Source organism: Danio rerio, chromosome 20 (assembly GCF_049306965.1).
Source record: "Danio rerio strain Tuebingen ecotype United States chromosome 20, GRCz12tu, whole genome shotgun sequence".
Lineage (NCBI taxonomy): Eukaryota > Metazoa > Chordata > Actinopteri > Cypriniformes > Danionidae > Danio > Danio rerio.
Genome location: NC_133195.1, coordinates 45,515,001 through 45,540,819, shown reverse-complemented (window position 1 = coordinate 45,540,819; position 25,819 = coordinate 45,515,001). Strand labels below are relative to the sequence as shown.

Here is a 25,819-nt window from a genome sequence, read left to right as displayed (position 1 = left end):
TTTATTTACGGTTGTGAATTGCATTATGGGAGCTTGATCTTTGCTCTGTCTACTTTTGATGTTGAAAATGTAACTCTACAGTTTAACAAAGTCAATTTTATTGACATTTTAGTAGTTTGAAATAATATAATGTATAAGAAATATTATGTAGAGAAATACGTCTGCAAAATAGCAGAAAATGTACTGCCAGTTTATTACAAGGTTTTTGTAGCGTAATATACATCACCATCCAGACAATATCACTTTAAACTATTCAAAATGTTACCAAAAGTCACATTTTTGAACTTTTTAAGGTACCTTAATGCAAGTCACAAACATAAATAAATGGGAGAAAATAAAAACATGAATCACAAAATACAGAAAACTGATCATTTACAGAGATTTTTTACAGTGTAACTTGCTAAGCATTAGTTTTAAGTGGATGATTTTTGCTGAATATCCAGTTTTACTTAATAGTGAATTAGAAAATGTCTGTAATATTAAGAGAATGTTCTTCAAATTGATAGTATTATTGTTGTTGTTGTTGTTGTATAATTGAGAAATATCTGGCAGCTAGCTCTCTGCAGCTCTCACATGGTTGCCCGCTGAAGCTATGCAAGGCTGTGTCCTGTCCGGTCAGTACCTAGATGGGAGACCATATGGGAAAGCTGGGTTGCTGCTGGCAGAGGTGTTAGTGAGGCCAGCAGAGGGCGCTCAATCTGTGATCTATGTGGGTCCTAAAACCCCAGTATATTGATGGGGGATTCTATACTGCTCAGTGAGTGCTGTCTTTTGAATGAGATGTTAAACCGAGGTCCTGACTCTCTGTGGTCATTAAAAATCCCAGGATGTCCTTCAAAAAGAGTAAGGGTTTAACCCTGGCATCCTGGCCAAATTTGCCCACTTGGCCAAATTTGCCCATCATGGCCTCCCAACCATCCCCATATGATAATTGGCTTCATCACGCTGTCTCCTCTCCACCAATCAGCTGGTGTGTGGTGTGTGGTCTGGCACAATATGGCTGCCGTCGCTTCATCCAGGTAGATGCTGCACGCTGGTGATGGATGAGGAGAGTCCCCCTTCCGTTATGTAAAGCGATTTGAGCGTCTAGAAAAGAGCTATATTAATGTAAGGAATTAATATTAAGTAATTAGTTTTCATTCATGTAGAATATATATTTTTATTGTTTATTTGTATCTTTGTCTTCATTTTAATTATTGTGTATATGTGCATACTTTTGACATTTTTATTAGTTTTTTTAACGCATATTTTTTATTCCTTCGTATAACGTTTATACCCATTCAGGTTGTAGTTATTTTAATTTCAAGTTAAACTTGGTCTAAACATATGCAGCTGAAATTAAACTATTTTAAGTTTTGTATATTTCAGAAATTGTATTAATTTATAGGTCAGATATTTTTCAGGTTTGCCCAGACTTGAAGAAGCAACTTTGTCATTTTGTGAGCTGGAGCAGATCAGCTTAAGTGTGTTCAAATGAGATCTATCTAAAAAACAAACAAGCAAGTGCAGTTTCCCCCATGGCCTGCCCTCAGGTCTGAAGATCCTCTTTCTGGGCCACAACAAGACACACAGCTTGCATATGGAGCTCCTGAAGGCCCTCCAGAAACAACCAGATTAGCTCCTGCATTCAAACATGACATTTCTGGAAAAGCTTGATTGTCTGTAAGTGTTGACAACCCTCACAAGACAATGATTTGCTAGATCATTCCACAAGACATGTTTAAAAAATTTGTTTAAAGAGATTTGAACCATGAAACCAACCATTTTAAATAACAAAGCTGTACAATTAAACCAAACTGAGTCAATTAATCCAAATCCAAACCGAGTCAAGTGTAACGTAAGTTTGGCTTTGTGCTTATATTTTTATCTGTCATGTTATTAATATTACAAAAGCAAGCAAGCAAAAGCAGTGCACACTTTGAGGAGTTAACCAGGCGATGTGTACTCTGTTGAAATAGTTGGGTTAAAAATACCCCAACCTATAACCCAACTTTAGGTTATTATAGCTCCTTCTCAAATATAGGTTATTTTTAACCCAATGCATTGGATTATCTAATTTAACCCAATGCATTGGTTTATTTTGATTAAATGTTGTTATTTTTTCCATTCTGGTATTACTATTGCTACTATTACTAGTGCTACTATTGATTTTATAATAATGGCTGGCTAAATAAAAAATGTATAAAAATATTGAAAATGCTTTATTTCCATTTCATTTTAGTTCCAGACACTTTTGTTAAAATAAATCAGGAATTACAAACAATGAAGAACAAAGTGCAGACAGTTATATACTGTGCAAGCAGAAAATCATGTACAGAATATGGAGCTCTGTGTGTGCTGTAGAGGCTGTCCAGCAGCAACAGCAGGCTTCACTCAGTGTCCACAATGTGCAATACATTTTAACCACATCCAAACGCTTCGAAAAGATGGTCTTGGAGGGTAAAACAGATATAAAAACCACGACACAGAGGTAATTTGTTTAAAAAAAAAAAAAAACAAAATGATTGCGTTATAGCTTAAATCAACTTTATAATGCAAAAACAAGATTATGCACGCACAATACAGCTGTTTTGTGTCAGTTAAATCAGTTGATAGTAGAAATTCTAAATTTTAACCCAACTGGCAACTGGTTGAGTTATTAAATAAACACCCAAAATAAAGGTTAAAAATAACCCAACAAAGCGCCAAATATTTAACTCAACTGGTTGAGTTATTAATAAATAACCCGATAAAGGATAAAAATAACCCAACAAAGCACTAAATATGTTTAACTCAACCATAGGGTTAAATAAATAACTCAATGTTTTTTTTAGAGTGCATGTAATGTAAGCTTCTTTTCGAAATATTTACATACATATTTAAATTTAACGTTAATATTTTTGAAGTAAGGAATTTGTTAATAGATAAAGTGTTAAAATAGTATGTGAAATATAAAGTTGCAGTGTTGTCTGAAATAATAATTTAATAAGCGTTAAAAGTTGTTTCAATGAAAAAAAAATTACATAGATATATAAAGTATATTTTAAAGTAAAAAAGCTGAACGTTTTATATTTATAAATCAAGTTAATATGATTTACACATATTCTATTACCGGAACAGCAGCCAATCACATTTCACCATCTCACGAATGCTAAATCAGTGTATTTGATTTAGTTCTGAGATCAGCCTTCGAGTGTTCTTCTCCCATCAGTCTCTTCCAGGGCAGTCCTTAAAACCGATCTCAGAACAGCGCTTTGCATGACCTGCTGACGCTCTCTCATCTGTCCAATCAGAAAGCTCCATGTCACACAGCAGCGGGTTCAGAGTGGAAAGGTTGCCAGGATGAAGAAATGGCAGCCGACGGGCTGCGGTGTTGGCACTGACCAAAATGGCAATTTTCTGTGTCCACCAACGCTCATAAATTCACGCACTACTTTAATATGAGGAACACACGCAAAAATACGATACGAAAATTAAGCTAGGAAGGCGTTTGAAGACGTTAACGCGATGGCTTCGCTGTATGAGATGGTGTGGCGGTTTTTGCACGCGCTGTTGTATCTCCAGCGCGCGATTGTCGCCTGGTTCCGAGTCCACATCTGGAGGTGGAAACTGGCCGTGGTGGACTTATTATTGCCCCTTGCCCTTGGCTTTCATAACCAGAAAAAAACAGGACCCAAAGGCACACGGACCAGCCGCAGGGTTCGCTGGGGAGCCGATGGCAGGACGTTAGAGAAGCTGCCTCTTCATGTGGGGCTATTGGTGACCGAGGAGGAGATCCACTACACGGATATTGCCAATCTGGTGGTCTGGTGTATGGCAGTGGGCATCTCGTATGTCAGTGTTTATGATAATCAAGGTAAGACTTTTATGATTCTTATGAATTTGGATTCTTGTGAAAAGATAATGCCAAGAATTTGAAGACTTCGAGGACAACACATACACTTAAGTTAATAATACACAAATATAGTTTATTGAACGTAACATTACACGTAGACATCATCTATATACTATATAACTACAGGACAACTATGTTTATATGTAGCAACTTTAACTGTTAAAAGCTATTAATAATGAAAGGTAATTCCTACCAATTTTAAATAAATATTGGAAAATAGAATGAAAACCAGATTAACAATTTCATTCTGATTTATATTTTAATTTTATTTGATTTGGTTAAAAGTGGCAGGAATTACCTTCCATACATAATCATTGCTAGTTAATTAGTTAAAGTTATTGGTTACTAATAAAGTTAGGGTACCTAATAACCTTAACTTTTCCGAATTTGATAGTAATTCAGTAATGTGCACCTTTTGTAAAGCTACCTTGAAACAATAATTATTGTGTTTCTATACAAATAGACTTGAATGAGTTCATAAGGGAAGTGGACTGAAGTCACATGCGTTCAGTCACCTGCTGTTTCTTCAGCACTCATGATTCAGGCAGATCTAGTGTTTTGCTGAAATACTTTAGTGTTTACAAATTACAAAATTAGATCTCTTTTTATTGCAAAGGTTGTTACATTGTCCCGTGTAATCTCCTATTGAAATAATATATAGAGGGAAAATATGTCTGGTCTTAGCAACAAAAATATTTCCTCACCAGCAAGTCCAAAGAAGTGTTTTTTTTTATGAATTAATTTAATCCTATTAAACAATTTTTGAGTTTCATTCTAATGTTGATGTAAAATGTTCATTTTTGTCAATTTCATACTGAAACTGCTTTTCGTTTGTTTTGGGATCGTAATTATGCTGTACAATTTTGGAAACACATTGGCTTATTTATTAATGATAACATGCAACAAGAAGTTTCTTTTACTTTTAAAGAAATTATTTTTGGTTATTAATCTGCCTCTACCTAAAGAAATACTTGTTTTGTTATAAATTTAATTTATTTTGTTTGCAAATTCCATATCCACAAATGCAAATTTACTAATATCAAACCATATTTTCCTATTTTATGCAAGAATTTAGTCATTATTTAAATTTAATTTCCTTCAAGCTTATATCATGTTCTTTATTATTATTATTATTATTCTTTCTTTCTTTCTTTCTTTCTTTCTTTCTTTCTTTCGTATCTTTTTTTTATTGACAATGTATTTTATATACTGTATTGTAAAAAAATATTGATATAAACTTGCCAACTGTTTTTTTTTTTGCAAATTAAAAAAAACTTTGTGGTATTGAGGTAAAGTTGATTTTATATTCGCATTTCTTTCAGTGACAACTTGTGACACAGTCCATGCGTTTTTTACCACGCTATACTTTGAATATAGACTCTTAAACGGCTTGTAGGTATGACCAAAACAACATTAGCACCATTTAATTGACTGTGAACGATGTGGTACTATCAAAGTTATTGGCTGCTAATATTGACCTATTTAGAATTTGCAAACAATTTTTATTAAATTAAATTAAGAAGGTGAAAGTCTGAATGTGCGAATATAAAACCAGCTTTACCCCAATAGATGTGATTGCTTTAATGCTAAAACATTTATTTTGTCAAGTTAAGTTGAAGTTTATTATCATTCCAAAGCATATTTATGAAATACCACCTTTATTTACAATAAAAAGACAGTTTTTTTGCTGAAATACTTTTTGTTCATATTTGGTTCCTTCAATGCTAAAACATATTTATTCTGTCTAGTTATTTTCATGTTTATTTTCATTCCAAAGCTTTTTTATGGAATGTCCAAGTTATTATGTTATAATTAAAATTTAAAAGTATGTTGCTGAAATACTTTGTTTAGACTTGAAATGTATTTTAGTTTTTTTCGTTCAATTCAAGTTTATTTTCTTTCTAAAGGCCCTTTACAAAAGTTGAACATTATTACATCACAATCAAAATAAGAAAGAGTTATGTATTGGGTGAACAGTATAAATATGCATACAGTAGTTAACGTGCAGTTACACTAAATATATAATATATATGTATGTGTGTGTGTGTATGGATAGTAGTTTTTAAAAAGATGACTTTTTGTTGTTGATGTTACATAAAAAGGTTACTGTTACATAGGTTTGTTTATATGTTTATACCTAAATAGTACATGTGTACACATCATCATAACCTCTGTCTTTCTAACGTACTGTATCTGTTTGTAAAATGTACCCTTGTTTTTTAAGCCAAATAGAAAGATTACCATGCATTTTACCATGATGTACAGAAGGCACACTGTAAATGTAATTTGTAATGTAAATGTGATGTAAAGTAAAGTGTTTCAATAGTTTATAGACCAAAAAAGCACATTTAGGATAAGAATCGATTGATGGTGTGTTTCTAATTTGCCTCTAGCGTTTAAGCCATTGGGGTTGACCCAGTTCTTAGCAAGAAGATTTTAAGCATTTAAAAATATTATACAATTTAGTATTATAACTTTTTTTGTTCAGGATTTATTAATATGTTTGATTTTTGCCATACATTTTAAACTTGATGCACCACAATTTCTTTTGTATTTTTTTTTTTTAGTGTTTTATTTTCACAAGTGTTATTTAAAAGCACTTAATTAAATTAAAGAACCACTTGCATTGATACGTTTTCTATTTGTGTAAAATCCCTCTAGAAAATTTCATTTGTGGCAGGCAACAAACACTGACCCATATAAATATATATATATATATATATATATATATATATATATATATATATATATATATATATATATATATATATATATATATTTATATATAAGATTCTGACGGTATGATAACCTTGGATAAATTATCACGGTTTCAAGGTATTGATTACCATACTTTAAAAAAAAAAAAAAAAAAAAAAAAAAAAAAAAAATATATATATATATATATATATATATATATATGTATATATATATGTATATATATATATATATATATATATATATATATATATATATGTATATATATATATTTATATATATATATATATATATATATATATATTTATATATATATATATATATATATATATATATATATATATATATATATATATATATATATATATATATATATATATATATATATATATATAAATAAATGCCTTTTGAACACAATATATTTTATTTTCAGAAACATTTTAAATATTTTGTAACAGTAAACACCCCAGCAGGCAAAGGATTTCAACATTTCAGATTAATGTCGCACCCCAACTTCAAGGGGACGTTGCATTTTGTTCGGAATTGAAAATCGGGTTGACATCGGAACCCGACGTTAATGTCCAACATCCAACCAAAAATCAACCAAACATCAACTATTTGGTCACCTAAATATTTTTGTCACCTGACGTTATGACCTACATCTAACCTAATATTAACGTCTGATGTTATGTGCCTGCTGGGATTTCAGGCAAAATAATTTTGATAAATCATTTAATCAATCATTCTGCTGTCATCATTTGCTTCAAAAACACAGATTTCTGTGCAATTTAAAACAAAATATTTTTTCAAAATATATACAATAACTTGCATGATTAAGTGTCTTCTCAGACTTTCAGTAGGGTTGAAATGTTTATTACACAAACTTTTATTCTCGCCTTTCAATTGTACAATAGTGTGTTTCTCTTTCAGCTCAGTGTGTTTCTCAATGAACTGAGGCGTGTTTGTAATATATTGCTTATAACCTTTGCCAGATATTTTAAAACTGCCAAGAGATTGATATGGGGGATCTGAGTCACATTACTAATAGTGATTTCCCAACTCTTTCCAATCCTGGTCCAGGAAAACCCACAATATTTGTTGTAGATTTCTGGCTTTTAAAGCACAAATGAAGGCTGCTTCTCTTCTGTCTCTTTTCCTTGTCTTATTTTGTCCATAGTTAGATGGTTTGTGTGAGCATATTCAGCAATTTTAAATAAAACAGATCAGAAAAAGAAAAAGATGATACATGCATCTTCTCATAGACCCTCCTCCCAAAGAAATCTAATAAAGTGGTCAAAAATGTACAAGAGAGATGGTTTAAACATGAATGTGTCTTCCTCATTCTTGTGATCTGATTGACCAAAATACATTTAGACAACTGAAATAAACAGAGGCTTTGTCACTCTTATTTCACAGGTGTTTTTAAGAGGAATAACTCCAGACTGATGGAGGAGATCCTGAAACAGCAGCAGGAGCTTTTGGGAATGGGCAGCTCCAAATATTCAGTGGAGATTTTGAAGAATGGTACAAATAAGCAGGAGCATCAAGGTGAGACTCAAAACCTGAATGTAAAGACTGTTGCCTTTTGTTTGAGACTCCCGCCGTGGGTGAATGCCTAAACAAACTGGTTGGATTAGAATATTCAGTCTAGGATGACTGTAGGTTTGGTCCTCTTTTTTTGTCTTTGAAATATTCATTGTTAACAACTTCTGTAGGTCACCAAATTTTTCCCCAAGAATGCCTGAAGCAATAAATCTTTTGAAGACGATATGAAACCTAAACCGGAGTGATACTGGTGGACACAAGGAAAACCTGATTTACTATCCGCTTAAGTCGTGACGTTGGGAATAATGTTTCCGGGTTCAAGCCGCTACTCATTTGAATTGAGGAAATATTTTATTGTTCGCTTTTTAGTCATATCACACAATAAAGTGAATTGAATTAAAATCATGTCGTACACAACCGTTTCTGGACTTGCTCCATCATAGACACCAATATATATATATATATATATATATATATATATATATATATATATATATATATATATATATATATATATATAGCGATCGTGATTTTCAAAAGTAATACTTAGGGCCAGACAGAATCTGTGGACATTTTTTGCTGTTTCTGCAGATATATTTGTAACAAAATATGCAGATTTATGCGGAATGATTTTAGAAGTATCATTACTAAAAACGTAATATGTGAAATAAAAGTAAAAAATGTATACATTTTTTTATTTTTATGTTTACAATGCAAATCAAATTCGATCCACTTATTTGGTAAACAAAGCACGTCTCTCATATAATATTTCTACTAAAAGACAGAAAATATTACTTTACAAACTTTATTATAAATAAATCAAATGAACTTTTTATTATTCTTATTATTATATCACAATAAAATTACTGAAATTAATTTAAAAACTGAAATATTAATTTTCACACGTTTACATGAGTAAATGCATAGACTTTATGATGGGCTAAAAATCTGCGGAAATCTGTAGACTTCTGCACACGCAGATTCCGTGTGGGCTTATTCGCTTTGTAAACGTTTATTATTACCATTTGTTGAGTCTCCCCATACAGTTTGATAGAGCTCTTGGACCGAGAAATCACTTCACGTGACGTCACACTTAACAAGCGGATTATTTTTTTAGGGCTTAACAGTGTTTTTCCCTGCTTATCCAGTTTGACGTGTAATTCCGATTTTTGCCCTGCCCAAATATTTGTATTGTTCAAAGGTTTGGTGAATTAAATAAATAACAGGCTTACTTTTTAAAATTCAGGATAAATGTGTTAAATTAATCCAACATGACCAGGAAAACCTTTATAATGCAGCAAAAAATTTCAATGAATCCTGTTGATTGACAATGAACAATTTGTTTATTATAGAATCATGCAAAAAATGTGGCATAGTATCTAATAAAAATATTTTAATATCCGGATTTGCTAGTTTATCATTTTTGTTGTTATTATTATTATTATTATAACTATTTATAATAGAAGATGACCAGCAAATTGGTATTTTATAATATTTTTTAAATGACAGTGTAGAAAGTTCAGCATGTGAGTCATGCACATAAATTAGACTTAAAAATATTAAAATGGAAACATTATTTTAAATGTAAAATATATTTCACTTTTTTATGCTTTATGCTTTCAAATTATACTGACCCAATCTTCAAAAGTCTATTAAGCAAGTTTAGGACTTTGATTTGATACCTGAGTAAAATATCACCATACCGATACAAAGCCAGTACAATAAACAAAAAATATGTAGAAGACTAAAAATAGAACTTGTAATTCTTTTATTATTTTTTTAAATTAAATCCTGAAAATCCTTTTTTCTGCATTTTATTAAAACTATATTTCAATGAACCCTGTTTGTTGACAATGGACAACTTGTTTATTAAACAATCATGCAAAAAATGAGACAGCATATATTTAAAAAATTGTAATATCCCTATTTGCTGCTTTTTATTTGCTAATATTTTTATTGTTATTGCTATAAATAATAATAATAATAATAATAATATAAGATAACCAGCAAATCAGGATTTTTAAAAAATGATTTAAATGACAATGTAGTTTAATGATGCTGAAAACTCAGTTTGGAGTCATGCATAAAAATTAGACTTAATTATAATAAGATGCAAACATATTATTTAAAATAAAAAATATATTTTGCATTTTTTTTTCCGCTTTATGCTTTCAAATCATACTGACCCAAGCCTTAAAGTCTATTTAGCAAGTTTAGGACTTTTCTATGATATCTGATTAAAATATCACAATACCGATACAAAGCCAGTACAATAAACAAACAATGTGTGCAAGACTGAAAAAAGAACTTGAACTTCTTTTATTATTTTTATTATTAAATCTGAAACCTCTGCAATGATGTTGTTGCACTGCATTTTGAGCATTTGATTACATATATATATATATATATATATATATATATATATATATATATATATATATATATATATATATATATATCTCAAATGTTTGCAGGGCATGAAAAGGTGCCTACAATCAACAAATTAGACTCTGACTAAAAAAAATCTTTGATTAATTTTGTTTTCTACAGCGCTAAAGCTCTGTAACTTTGTATGGACTTGCTTGCAGGTTGTGACATGATTGCTGTTTTTAGCTCAGTTTATGGTGCATCTAAATTTAACATATAGACAGTTGACTTCACATTTAGTCACTTGATCCAGTGTACTAAAATCCTAATAAAATAGTGACCCATGTCCTGCATTGCCTGGGTTTTATCATCTTTTTAACTATTGTGTGCTCACTTAATGCTTATATTTTTTTCCTGTCTGTTTTTTTCATAGTGTTATCTTGTCAGTCCATGGTGAAGGTTTTATCTCCAGACGATGGACGGCTCAGTATCGTCCAGGCAGCCCAGCAGCTCTGTAGGGCCGTCGAGCAGAAGGAAAAGACATCAAAAGACATTAATGTCAGTGTGCTGGACTCATTACTCAAAGGTGAGGCACTGTGTGTTGGTCTACAGTCAGCGCAAACTAAGTTAAATTTAGCAGTATAATTAAGAGAGCAGTCCAACTATTACACTAACTATACACTATAAGTTAAAACTATACACTATGTTTATACACTATATTTTTCTGAGTATGAGTATGTATAATCACAGGTTTTGTTAGCAGAAACATTGATGCATAAATTCTTTATTTTGACAAATACATACATGGATTCTGTTCAGTTGCTTTTCCATTCTCAAGTAAAATATGTCGATAAGCATTAGAAGTTTTCAAAGTGCCTTGGGAGAGATTTCGAGGCCAGTCAAATAATTCATAGGCTGCTTTTTAGGCTGTAGTTTCTGTTGTCTTTTTCACACTGAAATAGCAGAATGAAAGAAAAGACTACAGTATAGCTCTTGGAAAGACTAAAATATGACTTGGAACACATTTATGATGCCAAGCAAGACAGCGTTTTGTTGACTTGTTATCTGTTAATAATATATTATTTAGTCTTTCATAATGCATTCAAAATGAATATTTTCTTTCTGAATTTGAGGTCGGTTTGGGCCCAAATAATAGTTTCTTTATTTACCAATCATAACATAATGTTTTACAACTAAACCAACTCGAGAGCTTCCTAAGCAATTGTATATCATTGACTAACCACACCCCTCATACCATTAGTTTGCTTTGAGAGAATGATGCACAAAAGAAAGCCCCGTCCCTACTCAATATTTTGTTTCAGCTAAAAGTACATCAACCTACTGAAATAAGTCTCATCAACTTCAGGTTCATGCAGACTACTATAATATTATGTGACACTTTATTAATTCATTATGTGATATAATAATGAATAATGATGAATAATAATCCAAATATAATAATAATAATGAATAATAATCCAAAATGTACAATCAAATAGTGGGAGAACATTTATAGCCCAGCCTCTGATTGCTTTGCTCCTGTGGGATTGCAGCCATCTGAGCTCACTCATCCTGGAGGATATGTTGTGTTTAGAGATGGATCTTTCTTGTACCAGCAGAGTGTGTGCGTGCGTGCGTGCGCATGCCGGTTCAGGACCTTTTCTGCTGTTTAGCCAAGAGACAATACTGTTCTTAGTATTCATCTTGAGAAGCTTCTCAGTCTCACCTTAAGGCTCAAAGAGATGTTTTTCCTTCAGCTAATGCCTGTTTTTTTATTTATATATATCTTTTTAGAGTCCAAAAACATACCTGACCCAGACCTGGTGCTGAAGTTTGGGACTGTGCAAAGCACTCTTGGTTTTCTTCCTTGGCACATCAGACTAACAGAGATTATGTGAGTATGTTTATAGATGGATGAGTTTGATTTTAGTTTTTAGAATTATGAGTATAGCTATTATCCTCTGTATTAACAGGCCTTTAATCTTACTCCATAACAGTAATACATGGAGACTATGAGATTTTTATTGTTATTACTGATAATATTATTATTATAAAAAATGAAGAATATTCTTTTAGGGCTTGTCAAATCTCTACTAGAGTTTAAATGTGGAGTTCTTCCTCATAGGTGACTGTACTACACATTATTATTATTTTCAACACTTAACTTTGAAAGCATGACAAACATGCATTGATCAGATGAACATTTTGCAATATTTAAAGGTACAAAATTTATAATGATAAATACATAAGAAACGCAAAGACTTTTGCATTTGCATATCTTAATTTCTTGCTTTCTATATCCTCTTACAGGTATATGTTCCTTGGTTTTAAGGGTACTATGGAGCTTTAAAATTATACCTAGTAAAACAACAAAGTTCTGCTTTATTTGAATAATAATAACAATTGTCATCCGTAGTCATTACTATGTTAAAACAGCAATGTTAACAGTTTTTTATTTGTGATAATTATTTGAAATTTTTAATACAAGTGCTATATCTTAATAATATAACTTATTGTATTCATTGTTTATATTGTATTGCACCACACTTATGGTGTTATTGAGGTGGGATACGGGTAAGGTTAGGCAGAGGTTTAGTGCTATGGGTAGGTTTAATAGTGAGTTAAGGTGTAAGGGATGATGGGAGAACAGTGTAATTATGAATGTAACTACAGAAATTGGTCCCACTTTATGTTAGGTGGCCTTAACTATTATATACTTGCATTAGAAAAGTAATACAATGTACTTGCTGTGTTCAAAATGTATTACAGAACACTTCTAGTGCTCTTGAGGTGGGATACGGGTAGGGTTAGGGACCGGTTTGGTGGTATGGGTAGGTTTAAGGGTGGGTTAAGGTGTAAGGCAGGGGTGTCCAAACTCGGTCCTGGAGGGCTGGTGTCCTGGAGAGTTTAGCTCCAACCCTAATCAAACCCACCTGAGCCAGATAATTAAGCTCTAACTTGATATACTAGACACTTGCAGGGAGGTGTGTTGAAGCTAAACTCAGCAGGACACCGGCCCTTCAGGACCGAGTTTAAAACTCCCCCGGTGTAGGGGATGCTCAACAGTGTAATTTTAAATGTAGCTACAGGAGTATTTACATGCAGGTATTGGTAACACTTTATTTAGATGGTCAATTTAAATACTGTCTGCTTAATGTGTTGATACTGCTCCTTCAACAGACATTTAAGTGACTATAAGAACTTTGCAGGTACATGTCAACTTACATCAACCCTAACCCCAACCTAACAGTCTACTTATCTAATAAAAATGAGTTGGCCTGTAGATGCAATGTAACTTAAATTCATCAAATGAACCATGAAAATAAAGTGTGACCCAGGTATAGTCAATCATTAGTACAATGTAAAAACGTGATTACACCGTAAGTACATAGTAACAAATTAATAATTTCAATAAAAGTACATATTAGTTAGGGCGTACTCTTACTATGTAATCGTGCAGAAGCGTGATTGTCCCCCCCCTCCCCCCTCTCCCGACAGCCTGCACTCACACTGCAATTTACAGTTAAGACAGTTTGTGTTCATTGGAATGGAGCACTTGCACTTGTCCAACGAGTCCGGAAAATGGAGGTCAAACGAGCTCAGCCACAGCTCGTATAGCTTAGTGTGAGTAAGCCCAGAAAATAATAATTATAATAGTTAGTAGAATTGGAGGAACCGTGAAATGATCTTCAACTCCAGAAAAAAGAACTTTACATTTAAAGACAAAAAAGTTACAGATGATAATAATAGTTAATAAGTTAATTTAAATAATATGTATAATGTAGAAACGTGTGTATATAGTAAGTGTATTGTACCAAATATTAATTGAAATGCAGGTGCATAGTAGTTAAGGACACTTAATCGAAAGTTGATATTAAGTAAAACAATAATATAATAAAATTTGCATGTATATTCTAGAGCTGCACAATTAATTGAAGAAAGATTGCAATCTCGATTCGACCCCCTAGACGATCTTAATCCAGCATTTCAACGATTCTGCCAATCATATTTTCAAGTTCAGGAGAGAAGCAAAGTCTTTTCATTGTTTCACATACATTGTTCAGCTATATGGACACCTTCAAATGATGTTTAAAGAGTCACATACTGTATTTAATAGGTATAATTCACCTAAAAATGTAATTTTTGTATTCATATAATGGCTGTATTCGTGGTCGGGAAATCACACGTGACGTGAGCTGCTGACTGTGAGCTGGAATTACCACAGAGAGGGCGGGTACGCGACCTACTTAATGATAGATACGCTCCCGTCTACTTTAGTGAACAGAACTTGCATAGGCTGTGAATACCAGGTAATAAAGTTGTATATAATATTCAGTTTGTGGCACAGAGTGATCGTTTGAGAGTCGTGCGCGAAGTATGAACAGCACTTAGCAGTAAAAATGGAACCGAAAGCGTACAATTCATTTAAATAATCATTTCACATTATAGAGATATGATTGCCACAAGCATTTGATGTTTTTTTCCTTTCATAGCAAACACACAGTTATGCATGAAAATAAATGTTTACAGTGTCAGTATAACTACTCTAGCCTATATAATGTTAATTTTACCAGTGAATAAAGTGGTCTAATAATGTTGTCAATGAGAGATTGCAAGCATATATCTCTAACATAATTCAACATCAGGATTATTACAAGTAGAATAGAATAATTTATGGAAACCAGTAGACCTATACTACATATAATATTGTTGTTGTTTTACAATATGTTTGAGAAAAACAATAATAACTCATATTAACCGACTCATATTAACCTTTATATTAACCTTAATATTAATCATATATTCCTTTTTTACTTCGACAGAATTGTTAGAAAATCGTGATCTTTATTTTAAGCACAAAAATCGCAATTCTGATTTTTTTCTCAAATTTTAATCAAAAATAAATTCGAGACATTTGCATTATTTGCTTAAAATGCACTCCTTTTTGTTTATCATCTGGATTCAAACAAGCTTTAATGCATAATCAGTCCGTTTAGTTCTGCTTTGAAGCATAAACTGTATGATGAATATTTATCAAACTCAAATATTTATTAAGCTCGCACTTTATCATTTTATCAAGGGAAAATTATAAATCAGAATCATTTATCACCCAGATTTTTTTTTACTTAATATTCTTCAGAAGTCCAGTATGGGAATATATAATGTAATCTAAATTATATGTGGATATAAAGATAATATTTTATCACCTTCATGATTGAACATTGTAGTTTACACATGTATTCATTTGTGTCATTGTGTCCGGAGAGTTCACTTTAAATCCCTTTTGTAACATAATCAGCACAGATTAACAGGTAAAGCTGTCCACGCTGGCAAGCCTTATCTGTGTGAGCTTTCCACGCATGCGTGATGACGTGTAGCTCTGTGAGATCACTGCACACTTACACCACATTGCATCATGCAGTGCACTGCTGAGACCCACTCCATCTAAAACTGATTCATATGCATGCTCGTTTAATTAATATGCATGGAGTTTGCGCCACATCAGATCGTCACTGAAGAATGCCGTTTAATTAATGTGCTCGCATTTTTGAGTCGAGCTCAAGGGTTTTTGTTCAGTTATTATACATGATTTCATGCCTTTGTGTTTGTGATCTCCTCTTTTAGATATGTCACTTCATGCTTTTGATATTATTGATCATTTATCTGCCACTTAAAAAGCTAAATCAGTCTACAAGCAAAGTAAAAAATAGTATAAAGAATTGGGACTGGAGCAGCTACAAATACACAATGTAAAAAAAATTATTTTATTTTTTATTTTGTACATATAGTGCAAAAATGGGGAATATAAGCCATAAAAGAAGTAATGTCAAAATTATTGTTACGTCCTTTAGATGTTATTAAACTAAGGGTATTTTAACAGTTTTGTGTGCGTTCAACCAGTAAAATATCACTGCAATTGATTATTTATTGCCCATACTATCAGTGAAAACAAGTGAAAATATTGTACAGTGAATGAAAAATATTTACAATATATAAATGATAATGATTTATCATTTAATAACAAAAAACAAATAATAACAAAAACATAATATATAAGACATAATAATGTCTTAAACATAATAATAAAAAATAATAAATAATAAACATAATAATATAAACATAATAAACGTAATATAAAGATAATGACAAAAACCCTTGTTGGAGAGGATAAAACTGTATTAAACTAAATATCAAAAAAGTATGAAAAGAAAAAACTTCAGCATATCAAACGTCTTAACTACTCTAACTAAAAAACAAAACAAAGGCAAAACAGCACACTTTCCTGAACCTAATGGAATAATGCAAAAATGAATCTGAGTGTTGTAAATGTACTGTTTATCGCGTGACTCGCTCAATTCTACACCTTCTTCGAGGTATTATTCAAAAAGTATCAGTTAACTGGATGAGTTCACGAACAACACATTGCAATCTCAATAGATTTTAAGCAAGAGCATTTATCACAAACCAAACAAAACTACATTCTCTCTCAGACTAGTCCTCGCAAGAGAGACTGCCCTCACAGAGAACCATTCACCACAAACGTCAAAGAAAGAGTGAGTGCGAGAGAGCGAGATATCGCTATTGCTGTTTGGGCCGGCTTTTTAAACACTATGCCACCCAGCGATTGGGGGTGCGATCCCAATTTTGTTTCGTACCTGAAACGCGTAAAACAACACCCTCACATACAGACAGAAGTGCGCACGCACATAACCCAAAAGTACGTTCTGCAAGGGAACGTAACAATTATGAATGAAAAAGTGTGTGATACTTTGAAAAAAGACACAAAAAATCTAAATAAATTAAAAATCCTGTTTTAAAATATATTATGATATTTGATGAGATGCTTAAGTCAGAGTCTGTTTTAAATGGATTGTGTGAACAGTGGACAGGCTTTTTTTTTTTTTAAATAATTTTTTTAGACAAAAAAACAAAAAATATACAGACAAACCCATCATGAAACAATAATCTGTGCAAAATGTAAAATAAAGCATGAAACAGAAAAATGGCGACCAACAAAAAGAAGCCGCAATGGATGTAAAGAGAGAGGGTAAGAGAGAGGAAAAAAAAAGCAACTCGCAAAATCTTCAGAAATGAAACACTATTATCAGTCTTTATGTTGTGTTTGCAAAATTTGATCAAATGAGGGATCCAGTGTTTTTTTTCCAGAGTTCCCAAAGGTTGTATATCTAACTCTTTTAAAAAAGAGGCCTACATTTTTTGCTTCCAGAAACAAAGGATAACTTTCTTAGCTATGATCATGGCTGAATGGCTAACTGTACACTTCTGTTAAGATTCTCCAGAAAATCTGACCAGCCAAAAATTGCTATAATTAGGTCAGGGAGGTAAACACCATCTTAAACCTAAGCAAAAAACTGAAATTTGTCTAACTAAGAACTCAGGACCAAACATGAATGATTATTTTAGTTTGTGGTTCTGATCTTCCTCTAGATGGCAGCGTGTCTTTATACAATCTCACTGCATTATTAGCAAACTTGATCTCTTTTATTTCCCTTCCCATGTGACATCACACATTCAGATTTATAAGCCTCGGATGGTGTTTGATTGTTGCCTGATAACACATCTGTTTTCTGTTAATCTGGGCTGATGAATCTAAATATTCTTTTGTGATTTTTATCTAAAGAGAAGCGATTGCTCAATTGATATATAAAGTTTTGGGTGTGTAAATGGCTGTATTTTAATTATATCAGTTGAGTTACACAGAGGATACTGAGCTCATTTGACCATATCCAATCATATTTATTACACTAAAACCAAACCCATTTGGAGATGACTGACATTGTATTTATTTATTTTTTTGTTACTTTTAGGGTAGCACGATACTGAAAAGATCTGACATTGCAATGTTTTATTTTTCTGCTATAAATATTATGATGTAAATACATTTGATGGTTTTCTGGGGAGCCTAACAGTATTCAGGTACAGAAATTGAACAATCTTAATGCAAAAAATGCTTTTCTTACTTGGCTTTTGTTTCTAGAAGGCTTTCATTTCTAGTTCAAATATCTAAAAAAAAAGAAATCTTAAATCAAGTAAAAATAATGTTTTGTTTTAAAATTCAGATGAAATAAGGCAAGATTAAGAGTTTTCCTTAAAACAAGCAAAATTATCTTCCTGTGGGCTAAGTAAATAATGTTATTTTCGCTTTGAATTTTTGTCTTTGTTTCTAGTCCAAATATCTACATTTCAAAGTAAGCTAAACTTACTTGACTTGCATAAATTGTATAGATGCAGTGGTTAAACACATTTAGGCAGCTCCTGGTATTATAGACAACTATAATCCAGACTCCACATTGCATATCTATTGCGGGTCTGCACATTGCAATTTTGATGCTAAAATGATACATTGTAAAGCCCTAACTACTGTTCTAAAGTTTGGTATTGGTGAGAAATTAGTTCTTTAATTTTGCAAAGAATTGCAGTGAATTGATCAAAGGACAGTAAATAATTTAATAATGTTGGGAATATTAAATTAAATTGTTTTTAAAATGGCCAATTAGAGGGTTCTGTAAAAAATATACTTAAATGAGTACTCCATTTAAAAAAAAAAAATGTATCCTCAATTTCTCAGTGAATGAGTTTTTTAGATGCGGAGATTATGAAATTCAAAATTTGTAATTTTAGATAAATTTTTAATTATAGTATCTGTATTATTATGCTGCACATGCTGTATTCATAATGAGTGGGGAAAAAAAGCTTTCCATGAAATCAGGGTTCACCTATCCCCATACCTGTCAACCCTCCCCTTTTTTCCGGGGATTCTCACATATTTAACCATTTTATCCCACTATCATCCTGTTCAAGTATTTTCTCTTATTTCTTCCAACCCCATACCTGTCAACCAGTTTTTGCCTGGATTCTTCTGTATTTTACCATTCCATCCCACTATCATCCTGTTTAAGTATTTTCCCTTATTTCTCCCCAACCCTCCTGTTTTTGCCTTGATCATTCAGTTTTTTGCCATCTTATCCCGCTATCATCCTGTTTAAGTATTCTCCTGTATTTCTCCCATATTTTTAATATTTCTATGAAAAGTGAAAGTAGCATCAAAGAGCCGATCTCAAATGTGATGTAATTGCAAGAGCTTTTCAAGAGAATTATGCTTTCGCTTTATATTGGCTTCAAAGTATGTTGAAATGAATGTTATATTTATGGGCGTATCACATATTTTTACATTCCAATGTTGACAGGTATGCCTATCCCTCCCAAATAAACCTATTTTATCCAATTTTTTAATATTCTTTTATGTTTTTATTTCTTATAATTATTGTTTATGATTATTTTAATCTGATTAGATTAGATTAGATTCAACTTTATTGTCATTACACATGTACAAGTACAATGCAACGAAATGCAGTTTAGGTCTAACCAGCAGTGCAATAGCAGCAAGTGCAGGATACAGGAATAAGTTATAAAGTGCAGTTATAGAAAAACTATGGTGATATTTACAGATGGATGTACTATGAACATTATAAACAGGTTGGATAAGCTATGAACAGATTTACACTATACGAATATATGTGCAGGTTGCTATTAATAATCAGTAGTGTGCAGATAGATAAACATGATTACAAGTGTATATGTTACAATATATGAATATATGTACAGGGATAGATGAACATGATTACAAGTGTATATGTTACAGTATATGAATATATGTACAGGTTGCTATTAATAATCAGTAGTATGCAGATAAATAAGCATGATGACAAGTGTATATGTATAGTGGGTGTGTACATAATTACAAATGCCCATATGCAGTGGGTATGTACAGTTCAATAAGTAAACAGTTCAATGTGGTGCAGTGAATGTGCAAATTTTAAACGTGCAAATGTTAAGCAGTGCAGTTATTGCGAGGAGTTTAAGTTAGAGGAGAGTGGGGGGTGTATTGGGGGGGCAAAAGAGTCAGTGTGGGGCAGAGTTCAGGAGGGAGACCGCTTTATTTAACGTGCTTTATGTATGTAAAGCACTTTGAATTTCTATTGTTTGAAATGTTATAGAAATAAACTTGCCTTGCCTTTGAAAAAAGATTAAAGTTATTTTTATTTTAATGACAAGTTAATTATATTTGTATGTTTTGTACTTCCTAAATATATGCATTAAAAATCCTACTTAATAAAATAAAATAAAATAAAATAAAAATAAATAAATAAAAAAAATTTCAATTTTTTTTTTCTCCCCACCTGTAGCTCAATGCCGTCCCACATAGACGCCTCTTATGACGACCTGTACGATGCTCTTCAGCGTTTTGCGGGTTGCGAGCAGCGGCTGGGCAAGTGAAGAGCAGAGAGCAGAACAGAAGGACCTGAATGAGTGAGAGGGATTGGAGGAGCTCCATCTCTCTCTCTTCATGTTTACAGTAGAAGCACTGGAGCCTCAGCGCCAGCAAAATCCGCTGCCGCTGCTCTTCATTTCTGCTCATCTCCGCCAAGGCGTCTTTCTCTCTTTGTGTGTGCGTATGTGAGATGTACTTGTATGTTTGTGTATGTGTGAGTAACTACACGCTGAAAAGGATGCAAGGACGTTTGTCCACTAGCAAGCCGGATGCAAGGAACATTAAAGGATTCGTGATTCGCCATAAGATGTAATTGTATAGTCACTATTTTTATTTGGCGTGTTTTTGGACATGGTTTGAATGGTGCACTGAACTTTATAGAAATTGCATACAGTCATCTATGGAAGACTGTTTTCATCATTTAGAGTTAAAAAAAGATCATAAATGTGACTGATTGACTGAATTTCGATATATATTTTTAGAGGTCTAAAATCTCACAATTCCTTTGAATTTATACCGTAAAATGGCAAGTTTTTTGTCTGTCTAGAATTTGGACTATTTTTGCAAGAAATTTCTTTATATAATAAATCATCTAAATTAAGTAGAACCAAAATTCTGAGTGTCCAAGTACTTAGAAATTCACTATTTAGACTTTAGAGCAGGGGTTTCCAAACTCAGTCCTGGAGTCTTCGATGTCCTGCATGGTTTAGCTCCAACTTCCTTCAACACACTAGCCTGAAAGTTTTAGTATACCTAGAAAGAGCTTGATTAGCTAGTTCATCTGTTTAATTGGGGTTGGAAATAAAATATGCAGGACACTTGCTCTTCAGCACCGAGTTTGACTGTTTAGGTTTTTTCACGATTTCCCACATTTCTGAGATTTCTTGCAATTCTTACATCATTTCTCTTTTTTTTTTTTTTTTTTTTTGTGGAGTCCTCAAATGTGACAATTGTATTCTATTTATACGTAACTTGAGGTTACTGGGAAAAGTTAAAAATTTATATATATATATATATATATATATATATATATATATATATATATTGTTACTAGTGAGTGAACCTGTTGCATTAAAAGCGACTAGTTGACTTAAAGTAAACCTATTTAACTTGGAAATGTGTAGTTGACTTAAGTTATTTTCTATTATTATGGTTTACAAGGTTTACACACTTTAAGTAAAGTCAATTGATTGCTTTTTACAGTGAATTCTGACTTTCCCCTTAAAATCTTGAGTTGATTATTAAAAAAAGAAGACACAATTGTCACATTTATTGAGAGCTCTGCAAATATAAAGTCAAAACTACTAGATGGCAACTCAGAAATGTAAGAATTGCGAGAAATGGAGCCAGAATTGTAAGATCTAGGGAAAAAGTCTAAACCGAATTAAGTCAACTAACCTCTTTTTACAGTGAATTCTGACGTACTTGAAATCTTGAGTTAACTATTTTGAAAAAAGCACAATTGTCGCATTTAGTCAGAGCTCTGCAAAAATAAATTCAAAACTACAAGATAGAAACTCAGAAATGGAAGAAATGGAGCCAGAATTGTGAGATTTAGTGGAAAAGTCTAAACCGAATTATCAACTGATAGCTTTTCACAGTAAACCCTGACTTTTCCCTTGAAATCTTGAGTTAATTATTAAAAAGAAGACACAATTTTCACATTAATAAGAGCTCTGCAATAAAAGTCAGAACTACAAGATAGATACTCAGAAATGTAAGAAATGGAGCCATAATTGTGAGACAAAGTGGAAAAGTCTAAACCGAATATATTTAGTAGTCAACTAATTGCTTTTTTATAATGAATTCTGACTTTTCCCTTAAAATCTTTAGACACAATTGTCACATTTAGTCAGAGCTCTGCAACAATTAAGTCAGAACTAGAAACTCAGAAATATAAGAATTGTGAGAAATAGAGCCAGAATTGTGAGATATCGTTGAAAAGTCTGAACTGAATCAAGTCAACTGATTGCATTTCACAGTGAATTGTGACTTTCCTCTTGAAATCTTGAGTTAACTATTAAATGATGAACATTTAAGCAAAGCTCTGCAAAAATAAAGTCAGAACTACTAGATAGAAGCTCAGTAATGTCAGAAATAGTGAAAAAAGTCCAAACCAAATATATTGAGTAGTCAACTAATGGCTTTTACAGTGTTTTGATTATACATTTTGCTATTCTGATTTTCATTCTTTGTTTATATCTTGCAATTGTGCTTTTAGCTCTCAATTATTAGAAATAAAACTCAGAATCGTGATCTGTAAATTCCATAATTCATGTAAACTCAATTACGTAATATAAACTCTCAATTGTTAGTCAAAATAGTTTAGTTTTTTTTAACCAATGATGTAAACAGTCTTCCATAGTCGTCTGTCTTTACGCAGCAAATGGAGAGGAAAGCGGAATAAGTAACTGATGAAATGTTCTAATAGTTGCACAGCAGACTTTTCTACTCTGAATCATCTGCATGCTAAATCTGTCTTATTGCAACATGGCGTTCCCATTAAGGCTTTACACGCGTGCGGTAAATGGTTGTGTGTGCGTTCGTGTAATTGTGTTCGAATGTGCGCGTGCGTGCGTGCCACAAATAACACCAATTAGCATTAAACCCTGAAGTTTGTAATTCTTAGTGCATAAATTGATTGCCCCCCCTTGAATGCTCTCGCTGTTTCTAATAGCTCGTGGCGCTGATTATGTTTTTATTGATTTTTATTTGTTATCATCAGTAAATATTGTTTCATTCACGTTATTTTTTTTTCTCAGTCAACATCTCTATGGATCAGAAAAGTTTTATATGAATATTTTGTGAGATCTACGATTGTTTGTTCATAAAAACGCCACAGGCTTTTCATGGTTCTACTCACCTCGATGACCCTGTGAAGAATCATAAATGTGTAATTCATGGGTTTGCGTTGGAGGGTTTGTTTGCTAGTGTCCAGCGTGAATGTACAATAAAACGTTACTGAAATACGGTGGTGGTATATCGAGAGTGGCATTGATTCTTCTGCGCAGTGGAAATGAAGGGAGGAATGATTTTCTGTTGCGGCTTCACCCTCACTTCCTCCTGACTGGTGTGTGTATTTTGCTTTTAACTTCTGTGTATTTCATCTGACAGTTCTTCATCTGGCTGCCACTTTTATCCAAAGTGACTTGCGTTCAGGCTATATATTTTATCGCTGTTCACTGGGAATTGAACTCTTGACATTGACATTTCAAGCGACGTGCTTTAGCTCTCACAGGGACTCTTCTACTGTTTTGACTACTCCACAAATATTACTAACACAGTCATTTATCCATACTCTTCACATGCAGTGCTTTTAGGATTTTTGGGGCTGATAAACAGAGTGGACATCAAAATTAGAGTACAAAAACATCTTTAATTATTATTTTTTTCCCAGAAATAATGTAGTCTTTATTGTTAAAAGTCTGCATTGCCACAGCCATATCACTCTGCAGCCCAAGACCAGCACTGAAGCTAAGCAGGGTTGAGTCTGGTCTGTACCTCGATGGGAGACCACACGGGAAAAGTAGGTTGCTGTTGTAAGTGGTGTTAATGAGGCCAGGATGGGGCGCTCAACCTGTAGTCTGCGAGAGTCCTAATGCCCCAGTATAGTGAAGGGACACTATACTGTCAGTGAGCACTGTCTTTTGGATGAGAGATTAAACTGAGGTTCTGAATCTCTGTGGTCATTAAAATCACATGGCACTTCTCGCAAAGGGGTGTAGCCCTGGTGTCCTGGCCAAATTCCCTCTATTGGCCTTTACCCATCATGGCCTCCCAATCATCGCCATCCTCTGAATTGGCTTTATTACTGCAGGGTTCAACGCTTAATATTTTTTCTTATTGCCTAATCAGGCCAGTGGTTCAGATTTTTACAAAATTTTCACTGGCCTCACTAAAAAAAGGCCCTACCATCTTTTATAAGCGAAAATGTGCACTTTAATTTTGACACCCAGAGACATCATCACCAAATATAAATCAGAGGTAAAAATTTCTTATACATAAATGAACAAAACAACAAAACAACAGGCCTAATACAAAATGTTATGAGATAAAAAAATATGGAAAAATTATCAGATGGTAATTTTGGTCAATTTTTCTAACGAATAAACAGCTCTGGGAAATATTTCAGCATGCTTTTCACTTTCGTATTCAAAATAAAATGCACGTTTACCCGTAGAAATGATGACCGTTTTTGCATTCAAATTGACGTCATAGTTCCTCCAATCTATTGACAAACAGTCGCAGCCTAATAAAACATTAGTAAACATTAGTAAAAAGGCAGCTTTGGCCCAATCGTACCAGCAACCTTCCTGTCTACTGTCTCGAGCGTCTCACATGATACCCAGGCCTTTGGGCAGTCCTTATTATCGAGCTACGTTTTTGTCTCTCCACTCCACCAATAGCTGGTGAGCGCAATGGCGCAGTTGTTCTGTGGCTGCTGTGTCATCATCCAAGTGGATGATACACACTGGTGGTGGAGTGGAGAGACCCCTCCTCTTCTTATGATTGTGAAGCGCTTTGGGTGTATAGCCATAAACAATTAAAGAAAGACAGAATTTTGGGGAGGGTTGGGGTTAATGGTTTTAATACACATTGTCATTTCTAATTTAACGTAATTTTTCATTTGTTAGTTTTATTTTTAAGTTTAGTTAATATTAAGATTAGTTCATTAGTTAAGATTAGTTAATATGCTTAAAGTAATCTCTTCTATTTATTTTTAAATAATTATTCATGGAAACTTTGTAATACAGCTTTATATAAATTTACCTTCTGCCCACAGCCCTCAATCAAGTTTGTTTTTGGCCCTTCATAAGAAAAAGATTGGGCACTCCTTGTCTAGTCTTTTGATTGTTTTTGCTGATTTTTGGTCCAAATTCTCCTCTTCATCAAGACCCTGTATTTGGAGATGCTGATATTTACCCCATTCACCTCAACTGGTAAGTCATTTCAAACAGTTTCTCCATATTATAATAATATTATTTTCTACATTAGTCCACTAATATAGTCTACTTAAAGGATTG

At 32.8% G+C, this 25,819-nt stretch overlaps 1 protein-coding gene and 1 long non-coding RNA gene across 2 annotated transcripts; both read left to right on the top strand.

The window, feature by feature from the left end:
- Window positions 1–3,344: 3,344 nt before the first annotated feature.
- nus1 (NUS1 dehydrodolichyl diphosphate synthase subunit) lies at window positions 3,345–21,098 on the top strand. Its single transcript, NM_001002356.1, has 5 exons — window positions 3,345–3,835; window positions 8,006–8,137; window positions 10,935–11,087; window positions 12,296–12,395; window positions 20,710–21,098. Exons 1-5 carry the CDS (start codon window positions 3,487–3,489, stop codon window positions 20,798–20,800), a joined length of 825 nt encoding a protein of 274 aa, NP_001002356.1. The 5' UTR covers window positions 3,345–3,486; the 3' UTR covers window positions 20,801–21,098.
- LOC141379426 (uncharacterized) lies at window positions 13,611–20,634 on the top strand. Its single transcript, XR_012396042.1, has 3 exons — window positions 13,611–16,211; window positions 17,075–18,439; window positions 18,583–20,634. It is a non-coding gene; the product is annotated as an uncharacterized lncRNA (long non-coding RNA).
- Window positions 21,099–25,819: the final 4,721 nt, after the last annotated feature.